Below are 22,287 nucleotides of genomic sequence, written 5' to 3' on the forward strand. Positions count from 1 at the left end.
TATACAATAAGTAAAACCAGCGGAGATCTAGAATCTACTGGGCCCACCCAAAAAAAAGTCCCAAGGGGGGCCCCCTCAGACTGTTTATCAGCATGTTATATATAATCTTAAAAAAGCAGAATAAAGGAGGTAAAATCATTAAAAGAGATGTTTTTAAAATGTTTAAAGCAGCTTATTATATTTTTAATGCACATGAATTCCACCCTCGCTTTTAACAATACTATTGTACACATTATGGTACATTACTTAATAAATCAAATTAGATTAAATTGAATTAAATTAAATTGAATTAAATTAAATTAAATTAAATTAAATTAAATTAAATTAAATTAAATTAAATTAAATTAAATTAAATTAAATTAAATTAAATTAATTTAAGTTAAGTTAAGTTAAGTTAAGTTAAATTGACGGTGTATATACATGCAGATTTAGGTCTTCTGATGGAAACCTTGATATGTGATGGTTTGATGTCCGTCATTTCCAGTTATTATTAATATTTTCAAATCTTTCTAACCGTACTTTCTCATTTTAAAGTTTTTTTGTCCCTGTTTAGCACCTAGAATATTTTGTATGAAATAATGAATCATCTCGAAATCAAGTTGCCGTTGGCGGGAATCGTGGATTTCCGTGGCGGGCTCGGGCCCCGCCTCCCTCGGCTCGGGCTCCGCCTGTTACCAGGCAGACTGAATCTTTTCCAACATGGCAGCGCCGAGCAACGCAGAGCAAACGCAGTTGCAGGACATGGAGGAGGAAGAAGCTGCAGGGATGGAGCGGAGAGAGATGGAGTCGGACGAGGAGGAGGACGACGAGGAGCAGGAGGAGCAGGAGGAGGAAGGTATGGGAGAAGACGATTCAGACGACGAAGAGGACGACTCCTCCGAGGACGAGAAGGAGAACGAAGCCGAGATCCAGCGTCTGGAGGAGCAGGTGACTAGCCAACAACCGAGCCGTGCTAACTTCACTGCCGTGCTAACGGGACTGAAGGGCGGGAAACAGCAGCTCGAACCCCCCGAGCTGCCCTGTGTGTGAGAATGAGACTTTTCTCACGTTAGCTGCTTCCACACTGAACAAGTACACCAGCGCGTATGATGCGACGCCATTCATTTAGCAGTCGTGGTTAGCATGTGATGCTAACGTGCTGTGTGGTGACACATGGGTCTTTTCTGTTGTGTTCAATATGTAGGATTACCTCCGTCTCATTATTTATATATATATATATATATATATATATATATATATATATATATATATATATATATATATATATATATATATACTATATTATATAGTCTGTGCCTAGAAATCAAAGCGAGTCTTCATTCACTGCAGCATAACTGATTACACACAGCTTCCACTTTATTAGGTACACTTAGCTTAAACCATGTATGATACTACTTCTACAGATCTTCAAATCGTTTAGTTAGTAAGTAAGTTGAAACTTCAAGAGAAGTGTTGACTAAACTTAATTCATGTTTTAGAGGATCTTTGTGTTGCTGCTGTTGCAAAATAACACTGGATCATAAACTACAGCCTCCACAGGGACCATAATGAAACTGTATCAGCTAAGAGGAGCCTCTGAGAATGATTTCTTATGATTAGATTTAGGGCGGCAACTAACTTAGTTTGATTGTTGATCAATGTTTCAGTAATGTTGACAAATAATTTTTTAAATACCCCAAATTATTGATTACCTCAAAAGACCGCTCCTCTAAATTAAGAAGTAGGGACCAGGGGTTGTTTGGCACTTTCCCTGAAGAGTCACTCCAGCACTACAATCAAAATATTCAGATGTTTTCAGCACCACTATAGCTATTACCCTGGTTGTGGTTTTAAATATCATTAGTTTTAACTTGGACTACCCACTAAACCTGCAGCTGAGTGTATATACACATCTGTGGTACCAAGGCCTGGTGATATGTCTAGATTCTGTCTCATATTTCATGTTGTTTGTATCTTGGTTAGATTTCTTGCTGTAATTATAATATCAAAACTGTTGTGCTCAATGTCTCAAAGTCATTGCTGCTGATATGGTTGAGGATTTTTTCTGGAGGAGTAAATACATCACTGAGTAAATTCAGCAGAGAATGGGTTAATTAGGATGATAGAGTTATTGTTATGCGTCACTGACCATCTCTCTGTCTTTTCAGCTGTCAATCAACGCTTTCGACTACAACTGCCATGTGGATCTCATCAAGCTGCTGCGGCAGGAGGGAGAACTGATCCGACTGCGAAAGGCAAGGCAGAAGATGAGTGAACTCTTCCCTCTCACTGAAGGTTGGTGTTGGTCTAAGATGCTTTGAGTTGACAGCAGCCCTGCATTATTTGTGCAACCCAATATCTCATTTTGTTTAATTCTGCAGAGATCTGGCTGGATTGGCTCAAGGATGAGATCCGTCTGACTGAGACTGAGGAGGAGTCGAACCGGGAAACGGTGTATGAACTTTTCGAGAGATCAACAAAAGACTATATCTGTGAGTGCATTGCAGCATTGTTACTGCCTTCGATCTGACAGTCAGACAATAACACACGCTTAACATTTGTCAACTCGAACTTAACATTTGTTTACACTCTTTGTTTTCAAACCCAGGTCCAGATATCTGGCTTGAATATGCTCAGTATTCAATTGGTGGCATGGGCTCACCCGGGGGGATAGACAAGGTGAGATCCATCTTTGAGCGAGCGGTGACGGCTGTGGGGCTTCACATGAACAAGGGACAGACGGTGTGGGAGGCGTACAGAGAGTTTGAGAACGCCATTCTGTCCACAGTGCAGGTGAGTGTTTCCATCAAAATAAGAGATCTTATTAAGTGTCACAAATAGACTCGGTTTTTATTTTTGTGTAAGTGTGAATGCCATAGAAGATTTAATTTTTCTGAAATGGTATTAGATAATCAGACACTTATAACTTTTTTGGCCAGAAGAGGAGTTTGCCTTTCTGTAAAAATACTTTACATGTGGAAGTCATTTGATCGTAGAGTAATGGGTCTTTGCTACATTTTCACACATCGTTTTTTTCCTCAGCCTCCCCCTGGCCGGATTCCCAGCCACGAGGAGCAGGAGCTGCTCAACGCTCAGCTGGAGCGAATCCATACACTGTTTCGCCGTCAGCTAGCCGTCCCCTTAATGGGTAAGCATGGTGCCACTTCCGTGTAGACACGCTGCTGTGAAATGGGCAGGATTTCTGTTGTGAGGGCTGCATGTCAAGGCCCATCTGAAAAGCTGAATTACTACATAAAAAAAAGAGGCTGCCTGGTGTGATGAATATTGTCTATTGTTGTGACGTGGCCTTTGAAATCAGATTTAGAAAGAGAGCACTCAAGATTCGGAAGTGGGCAAAGGTTCACCAGAATGTTTTTTATTTTTTTATTATCGCCCAGTTGAATTGAATTTAACACATTAGCAAATTTTTTATTTATATATTTGAATGTTACCCCTCTACATTTTGTAATTAATGTATGTGGGATAAATCTTCACTGATAATGGACATGATTGTGCTCCATTGCTTTGTAGACATGGAAGCCACCTATGCAGAGTATGGCGAGTGGTCTGAACTCGGGGTTCCTGAGACGGCCATGCATCAGTACAAAAAGGCCATGCTGCAGATGGATAAGCGCAGATCTTTTGAGGAGTCACTGGTAATGTACTTATTGTTTGCTTCAGTTGTTCTCCTTAAAGTCTTAAAATCATGTGCATACTTTATTTCACCGTTTAACATTTGTGTGCTGTTATCTGCTGCAGCTTGTAGCAGAGCCCCCGAAGATGACAGAGTATCAGACCTACATCGACTTTGAACTAAAAGATGGCGACCCAGCTCGCGTCCAGATAACGTTTGAGCGGACTCTGACAGAGAACTGCCTGGTGCCAGACATCTGGGCAAAATACACCTTGTATCTTGTGAGTGTTAGTCAGTGTTTGGCCTGGTGCTGTCTGTGATATTAGCTGTGTAGAGTTTGGACTTGTTTCACACTCCATCACTCCTACTTCAAAGTGTTTTCATTTATCCACTTATTTATTTATTTATTTATTTTTTACAGCATGTAAATTGGGCAAACAAGCATATACATGAATGTGTTAGAAGGAAATATAGTTGTTTGATCTTCAGTAGGAAATATTTCAGCTTCTTTAGGAGTATTCATTTAATCATATGTTTCTCTGTGACCCTTCAGGATCGTCAGCTGAAGATCAAGGACTTGGTTCTTCCTATTCATGAACGTGCTGTCAGGAACTGCCCCTGGACCATGGGTCTGTGGAAGAGCTACCTGCTCGCTCTGGAGAGGCATGGAGCAGAGCATCAGATTGTCTCAGGTCACCAGATAGCTCTGTTTTTCATTTATTACTGTTGATACATATATCTGTTATAAACATACTGAAATTTACCCATATGTTTGATTACACCGGGATGTGTAAGATGTTGAGTGTTCCCTATCTTGAATATGTTATTAAACACTAGCCCATTATGGAGAACTCTTAAGAGAAATCCTAGACCCTTACAATGGTACCTTGGATCTTGTTTCATAGGCGTTACATGACGCTGCTTTTTCACCGGGAGATATTTGTTTTCTTTTTCCTTTTTGCATTTTTATGTCTGTTACTGGAACTGCAGAGTCCACTGCATCTCTGAAAACAGCTTTATTAACATAATGTTCATTTTTTCCCCACACAGATGTTTTTGAGAAGGCGCTGACTGCCGGTTTCATTCAAGCTACAGATTATGTGGACATTTGGCAGGCGTACCTGGACTACCTGCGGAGACGTGTGGATTTCAGTAAAGGTGAGAGCAGCTGTGTGTCAACAACGGGAACAAAAAGAACAAATTCATTTATTTTTCCTGCTGATGGTGTTACTTTTTCTTTTTTTTATGTTTCAGAATCAAGTAAAGAGTTAGAGGAACTGCGAGGAGCCTTCTCTCGATCTCTAGACTACATAAAACAAGATGTGGAAGAAAGTAAGCAGATCTCACTACGATTTTTTTTTTACGGTGTACTCGTTTGAATTTCATATAGTGACTCATGTTCTTGGTGCCGTGGCTCTGCAGGATTTGGTGAAAGTGGAGATCCATCTTGTATCATTATGCAGATCTGGGCGAGGATAGAGGTAAGAACTGTTACTATGACGTCCGTTTTCAAGAGTTTGATTTCTGTTTGGTTGTGTGTATTTGTGTTTGGTAAGAAAAAGTTAGTAAAAGCTCAGAGATTTATAATTACCCGGAGAAATAATTTCCCAAAAATGTAACAGTTTTAGTGGATTATACTATTTAAGATATTTTTAATGTGATTAAAGTTATTTTAAGACAAAAACCCTATCACTTGTACGTGTAACAGTTTGAATAAATTGATAACTTTCTTTGTCCACCAGGCCCTCCACTGCAAGAACATGCAAAAAGCCAGAGAACTGTGGGACAGCATCATGACAAAAGGAAACGCTAAATATGCCAATATGTGGCTGGAGTACTATAACCTCGAAAGGTTTGTTAGTGTTTGTCTGAAAGGAGAAAAGTTTATTTAAAATGAAGTACTGACCGCTCAATAATCCAAAATGATTTGACTCTGTAGGTCTTATGGTGACCCAGCTCACTGTCGGAAAGCTCTTCACAGAGCAGTTCAATGCACCACCGACTACCCAGAGCATGTGTGTGAAGTCCTGCTCACCTTCGAGCGAGTGGAGGGTGAGTCACAACATCAAAACCAAAGTTACCATAAAGATAAATGAGATTTTCCTGAATTACATTGTGCCTGTATTCTGCGTCAGGTTCTCTGGAGGGCTGGGACGTGGCCGTGCAGAAGACAGAGACCCGGCTGAACAGGATCAATGAGCAACGAGCAAAGGTAAGAGCATGTATCAGCAGTGTGAAGTGCAGGAGCATCAATTAGCTGCTTCTGGCTAATGTTCCCACGTTGTGTCTGTTAGGCGGCTGAGAAAGAAGCCAACTCTGCTCGCCAAGAGGACGACAAAGGGGATCAGCGGCGGAAATCAAAGACCGATAAGAAGCCTCAGAAGAAGGTGCCGAACAGAACTCGATTTGGAGAGAAGAGGAAAGCAGAAAATAATGATTATCAGGGCAAGTGGAATGAAGACTCTGGTAAGATTAAGTGAATTATGAACTTTTTATTTTTAAGCCAAAATAAGTTATAGACATTAATCTATTTCTCTGTGACACAACAAGCTCCTAAAAGGCACAGAGGCAACGGGGAGCAAAGCAGAGAGGAGCGCATGGAGACCGAGACAGGACTCCATGGGAGAAACGCACCCCCCGGGTATAAGCCGGCTAAAAAAGGCCAGCAGGGAGCCCCGGCTGCTGCTCAGAAGCCCAACGATGACAAGCCAGAGCTCCGAAACGATAACAGCAGCGTGTTCATCAGCAACATGGCGTACACCCTGGAGGAGCCGGAGTCGAAGCTCAGGATGCTGTTTGAGACGTGCGGTCCCATCAAAGAGGTTCGCCCTGTCTTCGGCCCCAAAGGAAACTTCAAAGGTTACTGCTACGTACAGTTTGAGTCCCCGGTGTCCGTCGCTGAAGCCTTGAAGCTGGACAGACGGGAGGTGGAGGGCAGGCCCATGTTTGTGTCCCCTTGTGTGGATAAAAACAAAAACCCTGACTTTAAGGTAAATAATCTTATCTAATCCATCTATTATATGCCTCTCATTTGGATTTATTGTGACATTTTGGTGGCTGTTATTGAAAAATGTGTAATCTATTAATTTAAGCCACAAGGTTTCCGTCATTAGGTTGAATCTATTTGGTTTAAAAAGTGTCTTAAATTGGGGAACCACACACAAACACTGATGACATCTTCACAATCATGTCCCTGTAGGTGTTTAAATACAACACAACCTTGGAGAGACACAAAATCTTTATCTCGGGGCTGCCGTTCTCCTGCACCAAGGATCAACTGGAGGAGCTCTGCAAAGGCCACGGCACCATCAGGGAGGTCCGATTGGTCACATATCGCTCAGGAAAACCCAAGGTGACGTATTTAAAGTGTGCTCTTGATTGGGCTAATGGTTACCACTTGGGACTCCACACACGCGGAGGAAAGTGGAGCTGTACTGTGTCGCTAATATTGTTAACCATCTCTGCAGGGTCTGGCATATGTAGAGTTTGCAGATGAAACACAAGCGTCTCAGGCTGTGCTTAAATTAGACGGCACTGAAGTGGAGGGCAACAAAATCGCTGTTGCTATAAGTAACCCTCCTCGGAGAAGCATGGCCGACTTACCTGGTTCCAGTCGACTTATGGCGGACATAATGCCTCGCCATGCTTTTGGAGCGTAAGTTCATTTCTCTGCTTTTCTGCAAGTCTGCCATTTTCAAATTTGTAACTGCACTGATACAGAGCTGGCTTTTCTTTCTCCAGGAGAGGAAGAGGCCGCACCCAGCTGTCACTGCTCCCTCGCTCCCTGCACCGACAAAGTGGGCCCGCCAGCAAAGTGGAGAACGGGTCCGCAGCCGAGCTGGAGCCAGGACCTGGCGGCGCATCAGCGAACGCAGCCGCGGAGACAAAACCTTTGTCGAATTCAGACTTTGCCAGGATGCTTCTCAATAAGTGAGAAGACGAGCGGGAGAATCACACTGAAAAACCTTCTTGTGTCCTTACAAACTAGTGTCCGTGATTCTTCTGTAGTTGGTTTCCTTATTTCCCTTTGATCCCAGTTCCGTTCCCATAGCCGCTACTGCGAGACGGCCTGAATCGCCACACTCTCCCCTTCCATCTTAAATCCTGTGACAGATCGTTTTTGTTGGGTGTGTTTAAAGATGGCTGACAGGCAATTTTATAAAAACAAGTGTATCATATTTGTGTGTAAATATACTGTAACTATTGTAAGTTGTATGTTGCCAGGTGTCTTTCTTTTGTTGTAACGTGAAGGGGATTTGACCGAGGCAGAGTATTTTTTTAAATATTCAGAACAGACAAACTTGTGAATGTTGTTTAAGAAAAAAAAAAAAAGATAAAGAAAAAAAGGCTGACATGCAAAAGTGTAATATAGTTGGGGTGTGTGAGTGTAAATAAGGTGAGTGTGTAACAGTGATGAGACATATTCTCCAGCTGTGTTTAGGGAACCTAGGACATAAGTGGTGTAGCTTATTTTGACCTCTGAAGACTGATAACAAGGTTAGCAGAGATTTCTGACTATATTAAGACTAAATCACATTTTCCTCATATTACGATCTGAGTTATGATGCTATGGAGCCCTGCTGGAGGGGCCAGCAAATTGTTCGTTTTTTTTGTCTGAGGCCATGTGATTAAACCAGGAGAACTGGCCTCATGTCGTATCGCTCGGCTCATGCTTGATAACAAGTTAAGAGTATATCTAGATATAGTTTATCTGTTCTAATACTTTCATCTGTGAAAATGTGGCCCGTGTTCAGGAAAAAACATCTATCACCACATAACCTTTATCAGTCCGCTGTGAAATGAAAGTGATTCAGATAGAAACAAACCATCTTCTGTCCATCTTTGTGAAAGAGTGTACACGTAGGCGGAGTGTTGTTGATGCTGCCGGAATCTGTTTCATCCCAGACTGATGTGGCTGTGCTTTCAAATGTGTCCACTGGTTTTAATCTTCAGCCTCACCCAGGAGTGAAACAGCTGCAAACATTAGTTGAATCAACAGAGAATCATTTAACATCTCAAATGTGAGATTTGTAAGGTTTTCCTTTTCTTACATTATCGTGGAATTAATGTATTGAGGATTGAGTGTTTCAGTTTCCCTAAGTTATACAGAACAAACATTTTACGATTAATCTGCAACATCAATGATATAAGAGAAATCATAAGTTAGTTGTAAGTACATGTGGACAGTAGTAGTGCAGTTTAATGAATGTGGTTTGGACCTGGTGTTCTTTGTGTGTTCTGTAGAGTAGACTTTCACCCTCTGAATGAACCTGGTTGTTAAATGAGCCACTTCACTTCCTATTTCCTTCTTGAGGCTGAAGAGTTTTTCTTAGAGTTCAACCATTTGTCCTCACGTTTCTTCTTCGGATTAATACTAACGGTGTACGTTATGGTCCGTATGCTCATCTCAAAAAGATCTCTGTAGTTTGTAATAAATAGAAATCTACGTTTTAACAACTGATGGAATACAAGCTATACGTATTGCTTTCACCAAAGTGGCCTGATATTAAAAAAAATTGAAATATGTTCATCTCTATAAGTCACTATCCACCTTCACAAAGGTGGTTTACGTGCATTGTGTTGTATAATTTCTATCTGTTTTAAATTTGGTATAAAGGTGAAAACAGTAAATAGCTTTTTTTCTGCTTGTTTTGTTCTTTAGCCGTTTTTACTCATTTTTTCCTTGGGTCCTGTAAAAAAAAAAAACATGTTTTTTCTCTCGTCTAAAACTTGTTTTAATAAAGTCATGTAAATCATCTTTGATCCCAGTATGGCACTCACAGCATTTTTCATTTATAAACTTTATAACCCGAAGACATAGTGAAAGTTATAGAACAATTTTAAGTTTAGAATAAAATAAATTATCAAATAGATGGAAGTGCTTTACAGTGTCATGACACATCGTGATGCCAAAGATGGTGAAGTGAATGTTCACACACTGGACGCGTCAGCAGTGAAAATCACTTACGCATCTCACTAAGCAGTTTCCTCCTCACATCACTAGCAGTCAAACCTGAAACTGGATTCTAATAGGAATCAAAATACCTTAAACTCCTTAAATTAAACTTAAAATGGGGATAAAATAGGTTTGTACAAAAACAAACCTAAACCCAAAAAATTTCAATTCATCATCCTGCAGCAGTTTCAGTGAATTCCGCTGGAAAGAACTCAAACTGAGGACATGGATTTGATTGTTATTACAGAGGTTAGAACTTATTTCTAAATGCTTTTCATGGTTCATCCTTTTCTCCCCCTGCTCCCGCTCAGTTGTGTATTGGGATGGTCTGTTTGCACTCGGAACAGTCCTGGTCATGTCTGGACCCCGGCAGCCCTGCAGCGTGCTCCGTCGTAGAAATCAGTAAAGTGTCCAATGTTATCTCTGTACATTTGGCGATGAAGCGAATAAAAGGCCGCACATCCCCCTCGTTGGCTGTGTCCAGAGCTGCGTAATATTCAGACCTCTGTTCTTTGCGAATCGTGATCGGTGGGTATCGTGCTTGCATCAGGACAAGGTTCATGAGCAGGCGCGATGTGCGTCCATTGCCGTCGATGAACGGGTGCACGTACACCAGTTTGTAGTGGGCGAGAGCTGCCGACTCCACAGGGTGCAGCTGCAGGGCCTCGTCAGAGTTGAGCCACTGAACCAGCTCCTGCATGTGTCTCTGCAGGTCCTGAGGGTGCGGCGGGATGTGGTGGCCCACAAACACCTGGCTGGTGCGCAGCCTCCCCCCCTCCACAGGGTCTACAAAGCCGAGCACCCGCCGGTGGATCTCCAGGATGTCGCTGACGGTGATGGCGCCTGATCTGGACAAAAGCGTGGTGTTCATATACTTCATGGCCGCATCTACACCAACGGCCTCGTTTTGCTCCTGCAGGCTTTTGCCAGGGACGGCGTAACGCGTCTCGAGGATGTGACGGATTTCAGAGAGAGTGAGCGTGCTGCCTTCGATGGCCACCGTGTGGTAGATGTGGTGATAGTAGGTTTCCTCCATCACTCGACGCAGCGCAGAGTTGCCTTTAGGAATGGACATAAGCTTGCGCACTTTGCTGTCAATGATGCTAAAGTAACGCTGGTCAATCTCCTCCACCAGGGGTAGAGTTCGGTCTCGGCTGATTAGGGCCCGCTCGTTACACGGTGAGATGACCAAGGCCTTGGTGTAGAGATGGTCTGCCTGGACAACATCCTTCTCCTCCTCCAGGATGGTCCCCAGCTCCGTCAGGGCGTCCACAAAGTCAGGGTTCAAACTCAGAGCGTGCACCAGCAGCTTGTGAGCCTTCTCCCTCTTCCCCAGTTTCCTCATCTCCAGAGCCTGCTGCAGCGCCGCTTTAGACTCCAGCAGCATCTCTGTGAACCGAGGGTGATACACAAGGTCAACTCCAACACAAGTGAAACAGGGTGAAACTATTAACATCAGCATATATTCCCCTATTAGAAAAACAAAAATTGATAAACAATTTTTACAAATTTCATGTCCATTTCAGTCGAATTCTTTCCTGTGTCACACTCAAAACATCTACCCTTGATCTGTGCGTTCATTAGTTCACCATCTATCCTTTGATTACTGAATTAGAATCTTAATAAAAATCAACTAAACGATTTAGAAATTGTCTAAAATATAAATATATGTATTTAAGTTACACAACTTGTAGAAGCTGTATCTCAAAAGGTCAAACCAAAACAGGAGGAAGGAAAAAGTGGACAGATATTTTACTTTTAGCGCCTGGCTGATAAAAATGATTTTAGAAAGTACATAAACCATTATTCTTGTTTACGTCAGGAACCTGTGAATGTTGATAACCCACAGACCCAAATGACTCACTGTTAGCATAAGGCTAATTGACATATGGCACGGTGTGGTGTGTCTGTGGCGGGTCAGTCCACTGGTGGGTCCTCGGCTGTACCTGTGCTGGGCTTGGACCGGTGAGGCAGCACGTCCAGGGCGGTGAAGGGCACGGTGAGGCTGGTGGACTGCACCGCGGGAGGCGGAGGAGGTCTCCCCCACAGCTGGCACCGCAGGTGGGCGATGCCCCTCATGGCGGCGCAGCAATGGTCCTCCACTCCCACCAGAGGCAGCAGCAGGGCCACCAGCGAGCCCAGCAGGACGCACAGCAGCGGGGCCCAGCCTCCCAGGACTCGGCCGCTGGTGAAGCGCCACACCGACACAGCAGCCATGATGACGCCGGGCTAGAGCCTCCATTCTCCGGCGACAAGGGTCCCCATGTATGGTCACCCCAGCGAGGAGAGGCGGAGGGCGGCTGTCGGGGAGGAGAGCCCGGCCCACAAGAAACACCGGTTAGCTTAGCTGTTAGCTACTTAGCTTTGAAGTGAGACTATAGTTTAACGAAGGATTCGATCATTCACCAAACCGCTTGTCCTCAGTGTCACTAGAGTCTGTGTACACACATCATCTACTTCCTGAGACATGACGAGTCAACATTCTCCAATATCATTGGTCAGGGTTTCATCAAAGGACGGTTTCTATTGGCTGAGACGTAGCAATACGACTAACGATTCGTAGCCGTCTCTGATTGGCTGAATACTGGAATATTTCGCCCTGAGTTTACTCTTTCAGGTAACTCTGTCCTCAACCCAGTACAACACGTCAGCAGAGAAAACCACACAACATATCTCCAATTTTTAGGTTTATTAATTATAAGGTTTACGCATCTTAAAGTAATAAATACATTCGTATAGTTGTTTCATTTTCTGATTCTATTGCAATTTTAAAGCTTGTTTAATTTTTTTTTTTTCTCCATCTTTTCTCCAAATAATTTTAAATTTCTGTCACTGATTGAACTGAGCAGTTCAGCTTAATGCTGAGTTTTATATACTTGTTTTTGTAGAACTGAACAGAATTAGTCTCTGCGCTCGTACAAATAACGTACGTGCATCAATTCAAATTGAATCAATGTCATTATATTTAGGTCCATGTTCACAAAAAAGAAAGAAAGAATAAAGAAACGAAAGAAAGAATAAAAAGTTATGTACCATCAGTCCATAAAAATTTCTCAAACATAATAGTAAGGGTCTTCTTTTTATATGAACATATGTCTTGATTTGAAAAAAAAAATGGTTTGGCGTCTGTCCATCTGCCAATAACTAAATCAGTTGTATTTAAGAATATAACATCTTAATCTGACACATATCTCCAGAAACTTTCTTTTTCCTGATTATGAATTCTTTGTCCAATAGTACTCTAATTGTACTCATAATTATATGATAACATTCTGAACATCCATCGAAAAACATTCTGGCATTCATACGGTTTTACAATTTTTTTTTATATTGGTCCTGTCAACTGCAGCACAGAGTGTAAGGGTCACACACTCTGAGTCTATATCAGCGACCTCACATCAAATAGAAAGCTGTCTCTGTTTCCATCTATGAATTTTCTTGTTTCATTTTAATTTCTGAGGTTTAAAAAAGGCACAGGTTGTCTCAGGGTTGTCTTTATATTGCAGTGTTGGTCTTCAAACCACCCCTTAGAGTGACCTTTTTCAAAGTACAATTAAAGTTAATTGCTCAGTATCTTTTGATGATGCATATTTTGGCTCCTGCAGCTTTGCAACACTTGTTCTTCGTCTGTAATTTGAATGCAGAGCAAACAGAAGAGGGCAGCCTTGCTCTGTTATGCAAATATCACAGTCATATTGCAGTATAATCCTGTAAAGACAGCAGCAACACTATTGGCCTCGAAAAGATTTATCTGAACACCATGCAGTTTTTCAAAGCAATAAAAATGAAAATTAAGATTAATACCTTACTGCTCAGCCTCTACCTTGTTTTTATAACAATTTGTAATCTTTGACTTCTTTTACACTTGTCCTTCGTGCCCCTTGGTATTCAGTTTGTCAGCCTTTATGTATATTTCAAAAGCCTTTACAATTGAGTTTGCATCATCTAGTGAAAGGGCCTGTTCAGAAATTACTAGCAGCTGTGAACATGGTTGTGTGGTGATGAGGACTGATTCGAGGCTGTGAGCCAAAGCCCGGGGCGGCTCCTGGTACAGGCGACATAGGCGGTTGCCTAGGGTGAAAAATGCAGAGAGGGCGGCACAAGAGACTGAATTATCATGACGTGACACATGCAATGTAAAACAATATATTAACGTCACACCATCATCCTCTAACCCCGGGACACACCGGAGGTAGAAGCGCCGTAAAAAGCGGTCCGCCTCATTTCCTCGCCCATGTTCTGAAGACCAGCATCATTTACCTCTGAACCGCGGAGAAATGCGCTCCCTGGGCCTCAGGGATAAGTCAGCCCCACGCCACTACGCTGCCATGGGTGGAACCAGGACACCAGTGGACACAGGAGCTGGGTCCGAACTCATGGGTAAGTTTGGCAGTGTGCGCACATCCTGCGCAGAAATCTACCCACATTACTCTCACATCACTCTCACATCACTCTCACATCACTCCCACATCACTCCCACATCCTTCTCACATCACTCTCACATCACTCCCACATCCTTCTCACATCACTCTCACATCACTCTCACATCACTCTCACATCACTCCCACATCACTCCCACATCCTTCTCACATCACTCTCACATCACTCTCACATCACTCTCACATTACTCTCACATCACTCTCACATCACTCCCACATCACTCCCACATCCTTCTCACATCACTCTCACATCACTCTCACATCACTCTCACATTACTCTCACATCACTCCCACATCACTCCCACATCCTTCTCACATCACTCTCACATCACTCTCACATCACTCTCACATCACTCCCTCAATCACTCCCTCCATCACTCCCTCCATCACTCTCACATCACTCTCACATCACTCCCACATCCTTCTCACATCACTCTCACATCCCTCTCACATCACTCTCACATCACTCCCTCAATCACTCCCTCCATCACTCCCTCCATCACTCCCTCCATCACTCTCACATCACTCTCACATCACTCTCACATCACTCCCTCCATCACTCTCACATCACTCTCACATCACTTCCTCCCTCACTCCCTCCATCACTCTCACATCACTCTCACATCACTCTCACATCACTCCCTCCATCACTCCCTCCATCACTCCCTCCATCACTTTTACATCACTCCCTCCTTTTTTCTGGCCGTTATTCAACACCACAACTCACAAGCAAAATGGAGGATTATGACCTTATAACCTGCAACCTGGCAGAGGCCACAGACAGCGGAGGCATAGAACTGATAAACAGGTCAAATTTTTGCTGGTATGTTGTTCACAAAAAGAGTAGTGAGGAATCAATTAGGTAGGATGCTTATCTTCCTTAAATTCAGCGTTCAAAGAATAAGTGGGTGCTGAACGAGCATCAGTTTTGCCTTCATAGTAAAAATGAACGTTAGATGATAGTTGTAAGATCTCCTTCATCCTATAAGAGGCCCTGTTGTGGCTCAACACACAAACAACCAAACATGCTGACTAGTTAGTAGACAGATAAATGTGTACCGTTAAAATATTACATAGCCTCAAACTCATAACAGCTTCCTAAAGTTTTGCTCCTCTCTTGGATTCTGTTGTCTGGCTTTGGTCCAGCTGCTGACACCAAAAATAAGCATGAAAGCTGTGACATGTCGGCCATTTCTCCACATGAGCCTTCACAACGAGCATGTGCAGATTCTGCTTTCATTGAAAGGCAAAGACGGATATGGTAGAATGAACGACTGATCAGGGAGAAATGATGGCTTGAAATGAATGGCCCTCTGGTCATATTGTGGACTAATTCTACCCCCATCTGGCATATGCTCACTGAAACCCCCTCAGCTGTGGAAACACATAAAACTACATGAGTCTGCAGTTAGAATTATTGATGAGCACTAATTCTAATTGGTGTTGATGCAATTGACAGCCTCATGTCACATAGGGATTATTATCAGGATTGAGTAGTTTTTAGAAAAGTTAAAGCCTCTGCTATCATATTGTGTAACATGAATTATAAGCCTCTTCATTAAACTGTGTGGGAGTATTGTCACTGAATAGAATGCTACGTGCATCAGTGTGATCCTCGCACCAGCTGACATGTTAACTTGAAGCACACTCCAAAGACGACCTGTCGCACACGATTAAAATAACACCCTGTCTTTTCACTGCTTGCTGGCGCCGTGCTTCTAGAGGTAGAAAATCCATCTGCCCACCTGGAAAAAGAGCAACCTGTCAGGGTAGGAAATAAATCCCTCTGGCACAGGCCTCCTCCCCAAGCGGCTCTCCTCTCTGCTGCCTCTGTGGAGCCGTCAGTCTGCTCGCCTTTCTGTCTGAGAAGAGGCTTTGTTCTGGGTGACAGAGCTGGGTGTCAGCGATAGAGGACCTCATTAGACAGTCAGAGAGAGGGATGGTGGCTCTCTTTCCACTGTCGGAGTATGGATGGCTCAGAGAGCAGGGATCAGGGGGACTGTGAAATGGATGACAGAGTGAGGGAGAACTGCACTGGGAGCCACAACTGTCCTCAACTGTCAGTATCCAGAACACCTCTAAATGGAGGGCTCGCTGCAAAACACGAGATCCACCCACAGAAGGACAAATGCTTTTACCAGACCATTTGAGGGGTTGGGATGTCTCGTTTTCTCTGGCTACAAGAGCAGAGGACAGAGGGTCGTGTCTGGTTGCCCTCAGGCTGTCCAAAGGTTCTTCAATGAAAACACTTTACAGTGCGCTTTACAGTTAAAATGAAGCTGTTAGTTTTCCTCCCTCACTCTTTTTCACTGCTCCTCTGTGAGCTCTGCTGCAGGCATTACTGTTACTCATCTGGTGTTTCCTAAATAAGAGGTTCCACCACTGACGTACGACATGAATGTGCATGAATGAATTTCAATGTCACAGAGGACATAAAAATGTGAAACATTTAACCGAGAGAATAATGGATGATGGAGTTTAGTGAATGATTGTCTATTAAATACAGTGCAGGGTATAATGTGCACTCTTTATGAATATAATAATAATTTGTGTTTGTGCATGAGGACAATACAATTGACTTTTTGAGGAACAGTGCAGGAGACAGGCCGATATTTTGCCTGATCTTTGGTCTTGGTGATAATGTAAAATACAATGCTTTTTTAAAAATAACATTTATTTTTCCGTTCTACATAATATATTTAATGTTTATTATATAAATATTATATATTGTTTTCCTTAATGTAGATCTGGGGGTTATGTAATGCAGTGCACCTTACATGCACGTAATATGAGTGATGTGTAACGGTGGCGTAATAATACGATGTGAGATGTGTCACTTTGGTTGTGGAATGTTCCTGCATCATTAAACTTTAAACTAAGGTTATACAAATGAATCTGTCCCTGTGCTCTTGCTTTACCCACACCACTGAAGTAAGTTATATGTTGGAGGGAAACCTGCCTTACAATAGAACACAATGAGTTCAGTATGGTTATACTTGTTTTTCAGCTGTAGCACGTAACCTCAGATTATAGATGTCCCTCAGGACCATGTCTCCTGTGCGCTTTCTGGTCGTGAAGGCCGGTCACCTGCTCGAGGGCGTCGGTGCCACCAACAGGTGAGGAAATGATGTGGTAGAAAGACAGTAGACGGAAATAATTAGCTCTCCACTGATGGGTGCAGCCATTACCAGAGACCTCCTTCAGGCGCTTCGTTCACTTAATATCTCACTTCCACACTGGCTCACCCAGCTCACAGGATCCAGCACTAACAGGCACATCTTACAACACGCAGCGATGACTCAGCAAACATGGGTTGCTCATTATTTCCTTCAACCACCAAGAGTTGACAGGGCTGGTGACTTTGTTTGGTTTCTTTGGTGACACACAAAAAGTGCAAAACATAAATGTTAGTACCATAAAACCCAATTAGATAAAACCCATTACAACTGAATAACAATGTTATTCTATTCGCTGTTTTAAACTTGTTCATGAAACAGGCTGGTGACTTTGAGGCAAGAGAAACTGAATCAGTGCATCGGAGAAAAACTGCTCTTATAGGAATAGGATCATTGTGGGTGATGAGACAAATCCTCTTTCCTCATTTTAACTGCTCCCAACTGGACGGTGGAATTCCCCCCCCTCTACAAACAAATCCCCAAATGTCCATTATTCCTCAACTATTTTTGAACAAACCCAAAATGTTGGATATCCAGCTGCTCTCTGTCAGTCCATAGCTGCTGAAAGGTGAACTGTAAGTGTGAATGTTGCTGATGTGAGATTTTGTTGAAAATTCCCTGTGATTATTGCTGCAAACCCATTTTCTTAAGGGGACAAATAAAGACTCATCTATCAGTCTTCACCATTCTACACACAACATACAATACAATAAATATACAAGTCATCTGCTTTTCATTGGATGTATTTTGGCTTTAATTTATGAATCAATCATGAATCATAGACCCTATGAATATGTGTAGTTCAAGCGATAATCTGAATTAACCAATGACCTGTATAATAAGGATTTTATTTTGAATGTACTGTAAGGTTTTATCAGAAAAAACCACATGTGATTTGACAGCCCATGTGTTTTTTGGACATAGCTGAGGTAGCCCCCTGGCTCAGAGGATGTCGGTCGACTGCTTCGCACCAATTTCAACTATTTCAACAACTATTGGACGGATTGTTCAATGGTTAATAAAACGATAGTGCAATCGACCATAGATCAAAATGCAGCTGTATGTACGGTTTATGTCGAAATAACAAAAACAAATGTCTCACACTTAATCCTCAGGTGTCAATACGCTTACCAAAACAGTTTTATACAAATCTGTTATGTAAACTAACATGCTTCTTCTCATGACAGAATGCTCTGTTGTTATTTGTGCTCCCCAGTTATGTATTTAATCATTCTGGGCCCATATGGTTATCTTACACAGATCCAATCTGGGGGCTGCCTTCAACATATGAAACAAAAACAAATAGCCAGCGGCTTCCTCCCACTCTCTGCTCTCACAAGCTTCAGAGGACAGAAGCCTGATCCCAGCTGTCTATTGAAGAAAGTTTCTCTCATTAAAAACTTTCACCCAGATTATATTTCAAAATCGGTTATTTAAGAATCTTGTTATCACTCTAGTTTAAACGATGCCACATGTGGCCTGATTATTATCACTGACTGTATGATTTAATACCTTATGTTGTGACGCTGTGATTAAAAGCAGAAATCCCATGATCATGAGCTGGGATCACTTTGAGGATTAGTTGTAAACAGACTTTTTCACAGCTGTAGGATCTGTGCGAATGCTCCAACAGGATTTAGAAGGTTCAAAGAAGATGATCACATAAACACGACAGATCCGGAGCCATATTGGATTATCATAGCTGCTTGATTTATGACATGTCTGCTCTATCCAATTACTTTCAAATTAGAATACTGATAACAGTAAATGTTTGGTAGAGGAAGAGCTTGGGGATAAAATATACTGGTTATATGGTGCAAACACATTCAGAAGCTAATCTTCCTACAGTAAGTGAGATGATAAGAGTGCAAAACATTAGATCAGATATCTATTAGTTACCAGAGGGATGAAAGCATTGATTCTATTTTCATATGGTGTTTTCATATGGTGATGAAACCAGATACAGTACAGAGTGTAACAGTAACATGAACAAGGATATAAGACCCCCTGATATATTTTCCTTTTTTAAACAACAAATTAAATAACGAGCAACTTTGACATTTTTCGGAGGGCAAGAAATGAGATAGAAACCCAGACCATTCCCGAGGCTCATGTTTTGTTACCAATCCAATCCTGAAACCGGTCACAATCCATTCACAACTACGACCCTATACCACAGCATAACATCTCTAAAAGGTGAAGCTTATGTCTGTTTGCATTTTGCAGTCAGGCGGCCAACGTAACTGGTCGTGGGTTTTATTCTGCACCACCCCTCAGAAATCAAAACTGAACGGAGAGATTCCAAAACCATTTTGCACGTGTGAATTGATCTGGCGATGCCGGACTTTGGTGATTGAGCACCGTCACTCTCTCTCTGTTGTCCTGATTAAAGTAGATCAGTCAAAACATGCGAAATAAATACAAATGTTCTTTTTTATCAGAATTTATATTATTTTTAACTTATTGGTACAGATTCGTTTCAGCTCTTCCCTTTCCCTGAAGCTGTGTGTTAGTATAAAATCCGGCAGAGGTCACAAGCAACAGACTGAGTTGTCATTAGGCCTCACAGTTTTTTTCTCCATTAAAAGCAGAAAGGTCAGTGACATGCGGTCAGTGAAGGAAACAGAAGTTGCTCTTTTCCAGCCTTTCGAGCTCTGGTGTGTTTTTTCCTCTGATACTCTTGTGTCACATGACATTTATTCAGCGAAAACAGAAAGTACATTTCTAATTTGTCAAAAGGAAAAAGCAGTAGGTTTGCAAAAAAAAAGAAAATTACATTTTGACGGATAACTATTGGTAAGTGGAGTTTTGTATGTGAACCTGTAGAAATGTTGACAATGTTCCACACTTTCCTAGAATAATGTGAGGGTTGATAATGTAGTGCAGCTCCCACTGTCTCATGTCTGAATGATAATTCACCTCTGAACTGATCATGGATAAAAGCCTGTTTGCATAAAGATTTAACATACAGCGATGTTGGTCCATCTGTGCATATTACTGTCAGCATGAAGCCAGCTCTAATCCTCCTGAGTGTAGTGTATATGTGTGTGCATGAGTTTGTGCAGTGTGTGTGTGTGTACTCATATATGTGAAGGTACACATGTGTGTGTCCATTCTCTTTTTCTAATCAAATATAAACTAATGAATAAACATCAATGACTGGAGCCTCTGTAATCTCAGTTCAATTCCTGAACGAGGTCAAATGAATCCTATAATAATACTGAAAAGAAAGAAAATACATGTTGTCTGTACAACAATTCATTAAAGGGATAGTTCACTGCAAGAAATTCTATTTCACTCATTATCTACTTGCGTTATGGTGTTAATTACGCCGTTTTGAATTGAATTTGAATGTTGGAGCTTACACACACTTGGATGACAACACAGGAGCCGTATGGAGACATCTCATTTATTTTATTTTTTTCTAATGATTTGACTACCACACAGTTTACCACTGAAATTCCAAAAGTAAACCCACCCCTCCATCGGCATAGTGGTGAGTAGATGATGAGGGAACAACAAAGACAATGCAACACAGAGTTAATGACTAAAATAAAAGTGTACATACAATATGATATGATGAATTTGCATAAAAGCAAAACGAAGCCAAATTAACTGGGAGATCTAAAACAATGTAAGAGAATAAACAAAAGCTAAACCTCTAACCAAAGGCCTGAACAAGAAAAATCTGACCAAACAGGGAAACTATTATTAATTATAATAGAGGAATGGGCCAAGGCAATTTAGTTCTTTAAAACCAACTAAAAAATCATTAATTAAATCATATTCAAATTAAAAAACTACCGCTCAGAACATAGCAAAACTTGGTGGAAGGATGTGGTCGGGGTCAAGAAAGTTTGGTGCAGATCCAGGAATTTATTTTCACTCAAATAAACATTGTGAGATCGGGCGCTTTTCAAAATGTTCCTTGATTTCTCAGAGAGTGATTCATGGATCTTGATGAAAAAATGTGACATGTTTCGGGGATTGATATTTATAAGTGTGTGAATTTTGGTGCTGATCAAAATAAAAAATCTGGTTCTAGTGAATTTAAATGTGACTGCTGGGCCTTGGCGGAGTTCTGCGATCTGCTGAATGCTCAGAAGTCAGTGGTGTCACAGATAACTGTCGTGGCCAAAGAGATCATGTGGAGATAAGACTCCAGGTCCAGGTTCCCAAGCTCATGAGGAGCAAGGGGCTGCACCATGGGACCCTCAGCTGGTGGGTTCCTTGTTCAGTTTGGTTTGTTGCTGTCAGAGCGTCGACACCTTCAATTGGTCCTCTGAGTTTGTGTTTTTTTGTTTTGTGTTGATTGTTTTGCTTATCCTGACAATTTGATGTTTGCCCAATGTTATTTAAAGTTTCTTCCAGTTAATGAGGAAGTGCTCTCTCATTGTCGAAACTGTTGAGTTTCTCTATAAATCTTAAGGTCTTGACCTTATAATGTTAAGATTTGGCCCTTATAATTGAATTGAATACCTTATATTTTAGCTCATTCATCTTTTTGCCTCGGATTTTCTTGTTACCTTGTTGCAGCTCTGTCTTGTTGTGCTTTGAGCTAAATGTCAGCAAGCTAGCACACTGACAAAATGGTGATAGTCTGTTGTTGTTGTCGTAGTTGGTTTTGTGTTGATGGTTTTGCTATTATTGATAGAGATGTCATTAGTTTTGTTGGCATATTATCATACACTGAACAAAGTTCAAATGGACAAATTTCATAATCAATCAATCATAATATTCATCCTGTAGGAATCCTGGTTGTCAAACGTACAATGTTTCATGGCAGCTCATCCAGTCAATGTTGAGATATTTCCTTCTGGACCACGTTCAACCAATAGGGGGCCACGTTATCACAAGAGTCTCTGTGCCATCATGTATAAAAACAATCTTGTTGCCTATTGCATTTTCCTATAGCAACCAATGTTAATACTTTTCATCTCAACATCAAACTACTGGCCCATTTCAGAGAAGCAGGACTGCTGTCAATAACACTTATGTCATATTCAGAGGCGCTCAATACTTCTGCAGTCTGTATTCACTGAGCTGGAGATTGGTAATTGACTTGCCTAGTTTACTTGTGGCTGTGACAATGACGCTGGGGAG

General features: G+C 41.8%; 2 protein-coding genes across 2 annotated transcripts; one reads left to right on the forward strand and one right to left on the reverse strand.

The window, feature by feature from the left end:
- The first annotated feature begins 699 nt into the window (after nucleotides 1-699).
- Nucleotides 700-9,381, forward strand: sart3 (spliceosome associated factor 3, U4/U6 recycling protein). Its single transcript, XM_061071230.1, has 19 exons — nucleotides 700-927; nucleotides 2,148-2,274; nucleotides 2,361-2,471; nucleotides 2,588-2,772; nucleotides 3,022-3,127; nucleotides 3,511-3,635; nucleotides 3,739-3,894; nucleotides 4,167-4,305; nucleotides 4,664-4,771; nucleotides 4,868-4,945; nucleotides 5,036-5,094; nucleotides 5,356-5,465; nucleotides 5,553-5,665; nucleotides 5,749-5,825; nucleotides 5,908-6,079; nucleotides 6,164-6,603; nucleotides 6,813-6,965; nucleotides 7,081-7,268; nucleotides 7,355-9,381. Exons 1-19 carry the CDS (start codon nucleotides 700-702, stop codon nucleotides 7,545-7,547), a joined length of 2,868 nt encoding a protein of 955 aa, XP_060927213.1. The 3' UTR covers nucleotides 7,548-9,381.
- ficd (FIC domain protein adenylyltransferase) lies at nucleotides 9,336-12,028 on the reverse strand. Its single transcript, XM_061071231.1, has 2 exons — nucleotides 11,516-12,028; nucleotides 9,336-10,958 (listed from the first exon to the last, which is right to left on the reverse strand). Exons 1-2 carry the CDS (start codon nucleotides 11,784-11,786, stop codon nucleotides 9,877-9,879), a joined length of 1,353 nt encoding a protein of 450 aa, XP_060927214.1. The 5' UTR covers nucleotides 11,787-12,028; the 3' UTR covers nucleotides 9,336-9,876.
- Nucleotides 12,029-22,287: the final 10,259 nt, after the last annotated feature.

The sequence above is a fragment of the Limanda limanda genome, chromosome 5 (assembly GCF_963576545.1).
Source record: "Limanda limanda chromosome 5, fLimLim1.1, whole genome shotgun sequence".
In the NCBI taxonomy this organism is placed as follows: Eukaryota; Metazoa; Chordata; class Actinopteri; order Pleuronectiformes; family Pleuronectidae; genus Limanda; species Limanda limanda.